This window comes from Dunckerocampus dactyliophorus, chromosome 5 (assembly GCF_027744805.1).
Source record: "Dunckerocampus dactyliophorus isolate RoL2022-P2 chromosome 5, RoL_Ddac_1.1, whole genome shotgun sequence".
NCBI classification, from domain to species: Eukaryota; Metazoa; Chordata; class Actinopteri; order Syngnathiformes; family Syngnathidae; genus Dunckerocampus; species Dunckerocampus dactyliophorus.
The window spans coordinates 14651165-14662702 of NC_072823.1; the positions used below are offsets into that span (position 1 = coordinate 14651165).

At 39.9% G+C, this 11538-nt stretch overlaps 1 protein-coding gene across 1 annotated transcript; it reads right to left on the reverse strand.

The window, feature by feature from the left end:
* Positions 1 to 7363: 7363 nt before the first annotated feature.
* Positions 7364 to 8345, reverse strand: c5h15orf61 (chromosome 5 C15orf61 homolog). The gene is made up of 2 exons (XM_054777027.1): positions 7687 to 8345; positions 7364 to 7607 (listed from the first exon to the last, which is right to left on the reverse strand). The coding sequence occupies exons 1-2, from the start codon at positions 8027 to 8029 to the stop codon at positions 7480 to 7482; spliced, it is 471 nt and encodes a 156-aa protein (XP_054633002.1). The 5' UTR covers positions 8030 to 8345; the 3' UTR covers positions 7364 to 7479.
* Positions 8346 to 11538: the final 3193 nt, after the last annotated feature.

An 11538-nucleotide genomic window follows, 5' to 3' on the forward strand; every position in this document is an offset into this window, starting at 1 on the left:
GCTTTACTTACCCAAATTCTAAACAGTACAAGTACTTAAAGATTTCACCTTGACAAAACGTATTACCGGCATCTGCACGCAATTAAACTTGGCACTGGGGCTTTAATTCTTTGTTCATTAGCACTTGAGACAAGTGTGTTGGGTAATTCAGCCACTTCATAACAGCATTAGACTAGCACGGCTATTAAAAGGCATCCATCTTCGAGCAAATGTAGACAAATATACTTAATTTGCTGTGCAGATATCCTCCAGCTGTACTGATGAGGACTGAGCCTCGCTGTCGCACTCACACCGCCCCTGTAGTTTAGAGCGACTCAAAAGGTGAAGAAGCCCTGTAAACAAATACCGCACACTCGCATACACCAGTTTGGATTTCAGTGACTCAAATGGTCCTGTAAGAGCTCACAAAGCTGCGGTAAGCTGCAACCCCTCGCGATTCTGTCTGGCCATACAGCCGTATCAATGTGGCTAAAGGGTCAAAGGGTCAATGAGTAATTAAGACATGCTTGCCTGAGCATTCCCCATGCACACTTTGAGTCCTGATGAAAGGTTGGAAATGAAAGGAGGGGGGATTTCAGTGCAGCTTGACACCACAGATCAGATTACACTAAGTGTCCAAATGTTCCTTGTTCAAAGCAATTAGAATGATTAAGATAGTGTGGTGTCATTGCACTGTTTAAGGGGGATTTTGCACATTCATTTTGCATGAAGTTTTGACATTTGATGTGCACAATGAAAGCTCCATCGCATAAAATAACCAATGTAGTGTTTACTGTCACCATCATAAAACCTTTATTAACTACGCAGGCAAAAATACATAATTATTTGCAATCAAGCGCGGTAAATGCAATACTATTGTGTACTACTGCAATAACATGTTAAACACCTGTTTCAAAAGCACCACATTTTTAAATTAACTGTCACACAAATGTAGATGGTATGAATAGCAGTTAGCCAGTCAGTAGGAGGCAAGTTAGACCCCCTATGGCTTTCTCAGCATTTGGTCATTTCAAGCATGGCATTAACTAGTAACGCTGGACACAGCAAAATTAAAGACAAGCGAGCAGCGACTGCTGCTTATTTAGCCCTGGAATGAAACCGCATGCTAATATTTTAGAACAGATCTAGTAAAAAAAATTATGGATTTACTTACTGAAACTGACAGATTGACTGCAAAGTAGGCTAGAAAGACAAGCAATCCGTGTTGGAGGTGACAAACAGCCATGAACGCATGCGAAGAAAGTGACATATTCACAATAATAACGTTGACTAATATTGTGTTGTGAGGAGTATGATATGTTTTACTGGTAGTGATAGCCACGGACAGCTATCAGCTACCTCTATGCACACTGCACAGAGCTGAAGACGAGTGACAGTGATTGTTGTTTAGCAAGCAATTTGGCATGAAAACCCATATTATTGTAAGACTCGTAGTGACACTGCAATCAAAGACGACCCTTTAGATTTAGTGTTACATGCTACAAGATATCACATTAGCTGCTTAGCTAGGGTGTCATAACCAAGCAAGTTAGAAATCAACACACAGAAGATTAGCAGAAGAAATGTGGATTGACTTACTGCCACCTTGGCACGCTTTTCAGTCAAACTTCTCCTGGGTTTTTAACTTTTTATTTCCATATGCGGAGCAGTATTGAAACATTTGTCCCACAAAGTGTCCCAATCATCTGACGAAGCGAATGGTGTCTTTTAGAAATGTGAACAAGCTTACTCTGTGTCTTCGAGTGTTTCAGCAAAAGCCAACACAACGAGCGGGCATAATATAATATAATATAATATATATATATATATATATATATAAATAAAACAAACTTTCACCCAGAACTGGTCCATAACAACCTAGTAGGCCTGGGCGGTATGGACCAAAACTCATATCCCAATATATTTACATTGAATATCGATATGCGATATATATCCTAATATTTTTTTTAAACAAAATGAGTTTAGACAAAATCAAAGCCAAATATGCGTGTCAAGTTGTTCTATTAAAATAAATACTTAACATTATGTTTTTAGAAATTTTAAAGCTTCATGCAAGATGCATATAAAATAATTCTGATCTAAAAATAGCCTCTAAAACAAAGTAGGCCATTCTCTTTTTGAAATAAATATAGAAAACGTCAAATATAATCTTTTTTCCTAATGAACCTTTAGCTATGCTCTAATCCTCTAATCCTGAAAAAATATAAAAAGGAGTCTTCGGTTTAAGAGGAAATTTTAAAATGTACGCAACAAAAAAATACTTTAAATTGAACAGTAGTACTTTTTAGGTAAACATTTTTAAAAGACTCAAGCAGGTTCTTATTTTGTTCCAGGAACACCAACCTGTCAACTGCACCAGGCTTAGCAACTGTCTAACGTTCTTGTACTTTTGTGGTAGAGCTTGTCATGTTAAATAATTGACTGCAAAGCTCGCTGGACATCACAAGTCCATCGTTTTCAGCAGGTTTTTAAAGCCGTTTTTTCCACTGTTGCAACGCGGACCATATCTCAGCAATGTGATAGGACACCTCTTTAAAATAACACACCACTTTGCTTTTCCTTTCATGAGGAACGCAACAAGAGCACAGCAGACAGCGTGCAGCTTCACACATTCCTCGTATTGGAGTTTGTGCCAAGTTTTAAGGTGGTGAAAAAGATTTTTTTATGCTCTGAATTCGAAGTAGCTCCACATTACTGAACGACTACTTATTCTGTGCTCACCAATTCTTCCACCGCAGATGCTATCACTTCGACTGGAGCCACCGGGCTTCTGCTCCGCCCGTCCTCCTGCATGCAGGGATGAGGGCGATATAGTGCAAATCCAGAATATATCGATGGTTTTGATATCGTGCTTAAAGTAAATATTGATATATCGCCCAGCCCTACAACAGAGAATGCACTGTAGCAAACGAGAACGTCTGGGTGGGAACGTCTGTTGTAAAAGTCACTTGCCTCTCCTCCTCCAGTCCCGGAAGAAGTGACGAAAATTGTAAAAAAAAAAAAAAAAAAAGGTAACTACTTCAACATTCGAGCACACCTCTAAGACAGGAAATTAGCTTTCAATTTTATTTTTCACGACAGAAATAACAAGATTAACATGTGTTTTGGTGTCATGAGCACTTTAAAGCTTCAGACTCAATCAATTACAATAAGGAAATAATATCAAACTATTTTTAAGCACTGAAATCAATTAAGTGGCCATACCTCAGACAAGCAAGTATTACAACCAAAGAGACATGTACACTGATTTTGTAGCCTTCCGGTGCAAAGAGAAAGGTCAAAAGGGGGCATTGATTAACATGTTCGACAAGAAATTATTCATTCTCCTTCATTGTGGCTAAAAATGAAGAGGCCAAAGCCAGAAAATTGAGGTCACTGATAAATGCTATTAGCAGGAGATGCGGAGGGGTGAGGAAATCAATATGGCAGTTTGTCACTCTCCCTCTTGAAAGGAAGCAGCGCTGTCAGCAAAGCACATTACCAGAAATCAAAGGCCGAGGAAGGCCCGAAGGAAGACATACACGTGTCTCCGTCCATGGGCCACACATTGGTAATTAAAACCTATTTTATCAGACCTGTCTTGTCACGGTTACCTCTAACACTATTGACTAGCTGCTGCATGGAGAGTGATCACTAATTTACCTTCAAATAAACGAGCAGGGGTTATTTAGATTCTTGTAGTGGTCACACAAAATGAAGCAAATGTTTATGACTATGGCTGGCGACCAGTCCTGGGTGTACCCCATTTCGTCACTTCCTGTTGACCGGAAAGGACGTTCATCACAAGCCCTCAGCTTTTGCTACCAGAGATTTGAACTCCATTTATGCCGTCTCAGCAGTTGACCCAAGTGGCGCCGTCAGTATATAACGGCTTGAGGAATCTATTGATTGCGTAAATGAGAGCGCTACAGCAGGAAATCGCGCCACGTACTGCACATGCTGCGGCACAAGTACGGCATTATCTAAAAACCCTGCAAAAACAGATTGTAACTCTACAACATCAGAGCGACAGCCTCAAGAAGAGTTGCTCTGAAAACCTCTCTGAGATTTAAGAGGTTAAACATCTGAGGGAGAAGAATAGCGCAGCGCAATGAAATCAAGGTATTACAGGATAATAATGCTGCCTTGGGCGACGCTCTAAAAGATGATCAAGAAGCAAAAGAAAAAAATAATTGAAGAACACAAGCGATGCAGGGTTTCACCCAGGAATTTTTTGAAGCTGTGGTGTTGGGCTGCATGGGAGGGCGGACTGCCAACGCTGTGTCGTGCTGCTGTGTCTGCAATTTTTATTTTTTTTTAAATTACAAATAGCAACTTTAAAAAAGAGCTAGCTAGATGCGGCCAGTCTGGTATATAAACAAAAATGGCAGAAAGTGAATGAGATTGAAATGTGATGGATCACACCCGCTGGCATCGATAGGCTTAGCATGTGACAAGCTGTCATCAATTGACTACACATTTCACGGGCTATTGTTCATTCTCCCGATAGTAACAAACACAGTGAAAGTCAACACAAGACGTGTCACGTATCTTGTCGCACATGGGCAAGTGCCAGCAAGGCAGACAGAAGATTCCGGTGCATGCTTATCAAAATAAAGCACAGTGAAACATTTTTGATATTTTAAATAGTTTTCTAACTAAATGTGGTCAATAATAATCTTTATATGTCTCTATATAGCATCTATTCATACAAAATACTACTTAAAATTGTTTTCAAGTAAAAAAATAATAATTTTAAGGTGTGGCAGCGCTTATTTTGCAGTGGCGCATCGCCACAATCATTACATGTCGTGGAAACACTGTGATGAGATGGCTCAGAATGTGCGAGTGAACGATGTGATCTTGACGGGGCTGCGAATTAAACCCAGGTTATCTGCCAGGGCAGTCAGGAACAAAGAAGAGCCAGATGAAATGGATGTTGCTTCAACAGAGCAACACATTGCCAACTTTTTACATTCAAAGCAGGTGGATGAAGACATCCACACCATCGTTACTTGCATCCCACTGTATGGCAGAAACAAGACCACATTAAGTTCACCAACAGGAAATTCAAAACCGCAATGCTGAAACAGGGAAGGAAGCTGAAAGGAACAAACGTATACATGAATGAGCATCTGACAAAACACAACGCTGACATAGCCAATAAAGCACGCGATTTGAGGGAGCAGGGAAAGATTCAGGGCACTTGGAGTGCCAACTGCAAAATCTACATCAAGTGAAATGGAGGACCTGAGGCCAGAGTGCTTGTTGTCAGACATCCAGGACCTGGAAAAATACTAAAGATCATATCACCAAGAAAAGGAGGAAAAGAGACACAACTAACAAAGAATGATGCAGAGGGAAGGATTATATTATTATTTGACATCATCATCAGCACATCACAAGGGACTGCTCTATGAGAAGCCTTGGATTTAGGAACCCATTCATCTACATTCAATGACACTCACAATGCAACACAAAAGTTTGCAGGGCAAGAAGATCTAAAAATGGAAACCGTTTGCTTTCCAGAAGACAAACAACTGGAATTAGAGAAAGAGATAATAGATCCAGACACAAACTTTTTTTCTCCTATCAGAAATGACTGCTGTTACTGCATGGAGGAACAATACAACAATAACTTTAATATCGACACTAAGTTGTCAATTATCCAAAATGCTGGACAGTGCGTGTCAGTAAGCAGTCTAAAGCCAATAACCTGAAAAATAATTAAATTCATCCGACTAGATGACCAGCCTCTCTCAGCAGTGTAAGAGACCAGGTTTGCCGACTGCTCCATCACTTGGAACCCCGCTGCATGATACCTGGAAGTCCTGCTAGAACCATCAAACTACGTACTCTCCATCCGAACTCTCCTTAAAGAAGGCGTCTCATCCTCTACAAGTTTCACGAGTGATATATGTCCTTTTGAAAAAGTAAGCCAAATATGTTTTTGTCTAAATGAAGGTAATTTTATGGTCCCAGGAATTACCTGTGAAAAAAACAAATCACGTTGGGCGCCCTCCTTTTTTATTTTCTAATAATTACCTATTTTTTTAGCCCCCTGGCAGTCAAGGGACCTTGGAATTGTCCTAACTTTTCCCCCTTATACAGCACAACAAGCCAATAGCACTCATCATAAATATATTTTAAAATATAGACTTAATCTATATGATTAATCTATGCTGCCAATTTTAATACCAATCAACCATGAGTGAGATCGTCCGAGAACAATCACACAGATTAACTGTAGATTTTTCTATTTATTTATGTGCTATTGGCCAGGGGCACCGTTACACAATTCCAAGTGCCCTTAGCAAATAGGTAATTATTAAAAAATAAACTTTTGAGTGGATTATCCGGGGGTTTTTTGCCTTTATTTGTGTGAAACGATTTTTTGTACTATTTGACACAAACCTGAATTTAATTTGATGCATGCTTTGGAGTACTGGAATACAAATACATGGTAAATAAGTTGCTCAAGAATTATTTTTTTTAGTGCAATATAACACATTTTACAGAATAAAGTAATACAAATAAATAAAGTAATACAAATATCTTTAATGAATAGAAATCTGTCCTGCTTAATTTTAAACAGAATAAATTCAGTGTCCAGGTTGCAGGGGTCTCCAACTTTCATCACAATTAGAGCTGTCAATTATTTGTGTTTTATTTGTGACTGGCAACATTTAAATTGTACACTACTTTATTTAACAAGCAGATCGCCGCTCAAACTGCGTGGCCATTGTCATTATGCTATTTTGTACTCACTTTTCACTGTATAAGAAGTGATAAAGTCTGAATTGAACAGTGATAATGAAAAACTACTGAGAGTTGAAGCAAATACTCTTTGACCCTTTGCCGAGTTACTCAAAATCAGCTGCTAGAATATCACCATCATAACGCTGGACACACTATGTGTTTATGTTCATTAAACAACCACACACAAATAGTGTTTTGAGGTCAAGACATAATTAGTATAACCGGAATAAGAGAGCACAATTGTTCGACACTTGAAAACGTTACCACGTACCCCATGAACGTGATATCCACTTGTAGCTTCCTGTGGGACAAAAACAAGCTCTGAACGAACCGCATTGCTTGTTTGTCTTAAAAACAAAAGGTCACTGTGGTAGAAGTCACAATTGGAGTTGCAGTTTTGAGGGTGATTATCAGAGAAATGTGTTTTAGCTAGATACAGGCCAGTTCTTCGCCAATGTAATAACATGCATAAGAAAGTCCTGCATTACAGCATGACGCTATGACTAACCATGTTTTTTGGGGGGGGAAATCCTTATCCTTTCATTCACTTATGTTAAGTTGGCTCAACACAGTACTATTTGGAAGTGCAATGACATGCAGAAATGACTCATGAATGAATCCATTGCCACTTGAAAATTTAATAATTCGACAACAAAGACCAATACAGCCTCAAAATGAAACTCTTGCCAACTTTGTGGTACATAGAAATAAAGCACATGAAATTATCTTGCATGATTTGGCTTAATACTGTGCACCTTTTTCTTCCTTGTAGGCAAAATAGACCGTGACAGGACCAATGCTTGTGTGGACCGTTTCAGCAGCACCCACAACCATCCAGCAACCGATTCCATAGGCCAAACAGGGAATACCTGCAAACACACAGTGCTTGTTGGTGCATTGCATGAAAAATATATGCATTTATTGGTCAAATGTGTTTATCATACTGACCTAGGTTGATAACTTTGAGCATGGTGAAAAACCTATCCTCGAAGTCCAGGTTCTGTGGAGATGCTTTAGTACAGTGGTACTTTATGAAGGGGAAGCAGCCAGTTCGCAGTACATGGTAGTTGGATCCCTGGACGCTCCAGTTGAAGTTCGACAGTCCAAACTGGTCATTATGGACGGCAGAGTAGCGGACACAGTAAGATGTCCACGGCGGGAGCTTCCTCTGCTGTAGGTGGCAGGTGAGCACCTCCGAGGCGGCGGGACGAGGCGCCGAATGGCCGAAAGTGCTCGGAAACAGCGCGATTTTTACAAATATGCAATGAAGCTTTTTCAAAAGCTCCCTCATAACTTCAACGAATACGGCAATTTAAACTTTTTTGTCGGTGTATTGGAGTTATAACAATGACTGCATTCAATTGCTTCAACATGAAATATAAACTTTTGGCTAGTAGCTAGCAAGCTAGCAGCTCGGCTAAAGGTACAAACATTACTCTCTTACCACTAACAGGGCAAGGTCTTCATTGTGACTTACACCGATCCATATTTGCTTTATTATATTTTACCTTGACCTTTAAAGCTAACAAAAACATTGTAAGAAACACCTGACCTGACTTGCCGTGTGATAGCTGCAGCTACATACCGGAGGACGAGTGTTCGCTTCACAGTCATCCGGGTGGAAACAAGAGGGTCACAGTTAATCTTTTCACTGGTAAATAGACTTCAGGAAAAAAAACAATTCTCAGAAACGTAAAAGTTTTGCAAAAATCTCGGAACAAAATTATTTTCGACAAGCAACATTTAATCAATATTAGCAACTATATGTTAATAACATATGGCTGACATTTTAATTAAGTTCTTGTATATTATGATTATTAAAAAAAAATAGGAAACATATAACCACATTAGTCACCTATCACAAAAAGTAACGTATGGCCTCAGATTAGCATTGTTATTATATATTATCACTCTGCAACTGCTATCTTTAAATGTTTTTTTCCTTGCATTTCATTGGATGATATTCCCGATGAATGGCAGATGACAGATTGCAGGCAAAGATCATAAGGGCTCCCTGGAGATCCTCTGAGACTGTTCTATTAAAGACACCAAAAACAAAAAGGCTTTACTAATGGCTCCCATGTTGCTAGCCTTGTTAATCTGAGGGTTGTGCTTAAATGAAAGTTTCAGCATACATCAGGACCTGTCTTAAACAGGGGTGAGGGTGTCATCACTTGCTGCTCTTATAGCGCAAAGACTTTGCCTTGCTTAACCTGTAAAGAAATAGTGGCAGTGTTACAAAGGGGCTTCATTACTGATAAACTATAACAAAGTAACAAAAATCATTCTCACTGGTGCCCTGTGCTGTTAAATCTTTGCGCATGTTGAAGAACAAATAATGACACAACATCTGGGAGATATCACTAACTGCATAAATGCTAGAAATACATGGTTGTAGATAACCACAGTGTATCCCACTGGGCATACTCCCTGCATGGTACAGCACTATATTCGTAAAGTAAATGGTACAATTAGGTTCCAACAATCACTTCAAATCAAACTGTTAACTGTCTGTTGAATTGACGCTATTCACTCTATGAGGATAATGTATCACCACTTCATGAAAAATGCTGAGATTGCATTTACTGTTACTGACCCACAAATGTTGAATCATAAAGCAGCCATGACCTGTGATCTGCACACAAAAAATCACAATGGCAGATGAACGACTATGAGGCCAACGCATCCCCACTGAGTCATAAAACGTCAACAAAGTTGGTGAATACCACAGATATGTCCTCAGGGTCACTGCTGAGTTTGGCGAGGGTGTATGATTAGTGATCATGATGAGTGTAGGGGCGCATGTGGTAAATTGTCGGGCCTTTCTTAATTAACTGCTGGGAGCAACAATTAATGTTTAGAAGATGTGCCAAATACAGGATGTGCTTGATTGTACGACCGTGAGTGTTTGCATTCAGCTTTAGATAAAAGCAGTGCTGAATGCGATGCTTTTACCACTGCAGTGCACAATGTACATCACCATCGAAGCGTGTAACATAAGTAACGCTAGCGAGGCTGATTACTTAAAACTGTCAAGGCTCAAGAGGATAAAAAATGTTCCAGGTTCTCAAGCACCTCTGGGAGACAAAAAGCGTTGGCCTAAGTCCGGGTGAGCACAGGAGATAGGAGCCAATAACTCGTTGTATTGGATGTGTGGCTGCTCTTGTCAAACACATGCTCCTCGCACAATAAAAGTGTCCAACAGGGACTTAATTGTGTTTGTAATATGCAGTCCCCTAATGATGGCCGCCGCTAAAGCTATTAACCACAGTGGTGGCTCAACTGCTGGTCTGAGGCACCAGGCCACCAACTAAATGAATGTTTGATAAAATAATACAAGTTGCAGATTAACAAGCGTAAACTCAGGCATCATGCTAATAAAAGATGTCTATTGTTTAAAGGCCTGGCACCAGGTTGATGAGGTGTTCAGGCATGCGTAAGCATGCATAATGAAACTGGTATGAATTATTAATGTGTTGATTATTTAGACCCATCTATCAAAATGATAATGAAGTCAGCACCTTAACACCAATTGAGCTCTTTGCGTAATTACAGCATTTAGTTGTATTTAACCAAAATAAAGAGCAAAACACTGATCTATCTTTGTGATTACTGTGGTCGTTATTCGTTTGTTACTCTCCAAAGTCTCAGCCTGTGTTTGTGCTTTTGTTCAAACCTGAATCTAATTCTGGGAATGTACTTTGTACTGCATATCAAAATTGTCATCTTAAGTGGATGTACTCTCACTGGCCGCAACATGAAGTACAGATCCCTCTAATGAGTAGTCAGTCAAATCTACCTGTACAATGATAATACTTCACACCAGCAGGAGAGGCATATTATTTTAACTATATATATATATATATATATATATATGCAGTGCCATTCTACATTACTGCTAACTACAACCACAACAATACACATGTAGTTGTAAATGAATGCCTTTCTGACAATGTCAAAATAATGTCAATGATCGCTTTAAAGGCAGAATTTGATACAGCTATTACTTACTTACTTACTCATAAGCAAGGACACGAGACTTAAACAGGACTGCCGACTCAGAATCCACTTCCAGAGTATGCCCTGCACGGGTTACTGTGTACATGGAAACGAATACAGAGTGCTGCTGCACAGTGGCGGAGCTTCAGTACGTGGTGACCAGGTCTCCGACCACCCCACCGGCCATCTCGACGTTTCAGGTATCAACTTATTGCCACCCCTACGTGAGTAATGGTCTCACCTTGGCCACCCTAATGAAAAATGTCTGTCTCTGCCACTGCTGCTGCACTAAGAGTGCTAGGCTTACATGAAAGTACCTGCGTCGTAGCCATTTGGTTTCAAACAAGATATCAAGAACACTGGATCTGTCACGATCCTATCCTGTCACTTCTGTCTGCTACAGCCTTTCTCTGCTCTGTGTTTCAGCACCTTTGTCTGGAGTTTCTGGGGTGGAGCCGACAGGTCCCAAACCTGCAATCCGTTGCCAGTTAGCTCTTCTTATACCTTGCCTTGGCAGCAGTCAGACGCCAGACTGTCTTCTTGTTACAGCTTTACTCCAGTGTCCTATTCGTGCTATCTTGTTATTGTTGTTCCTGACCTTTTTAACCTATGCTATAAGTAGTTTTGCTCTATTTTAGTTATTGTGGCTTCACCCTGTTTTGCATTTGTTTACTACTTTCTTTTCTGTGACTCATGTCACAGTCTGTTGTGTTCTTCCTTTTCATACCCTGTTACGTACGCCTTTTGTTATTACATTTTTGAAAAGGACTTTTCTGTCCTCGTCTGCAATGGGGTCCAACT

Bases quoted from the DNA above. Each gene is read 5' to 3' on its own strand.
- c5h15orf61 (XM_054777027.1), bottom strand. From the start codon at position 8,029: ATGAGGGAGCTTTTGAAAAAGCTTCATTGCATATTTGTAAAAATCGCG. The intron at 7,608-7,686 runs GTCAGTATGATA...GTGTGTTTGCAG, and splicing joins GCTCAAAGTTATCAACCTAG to GTATTCCCTGTTTGGCCTAT.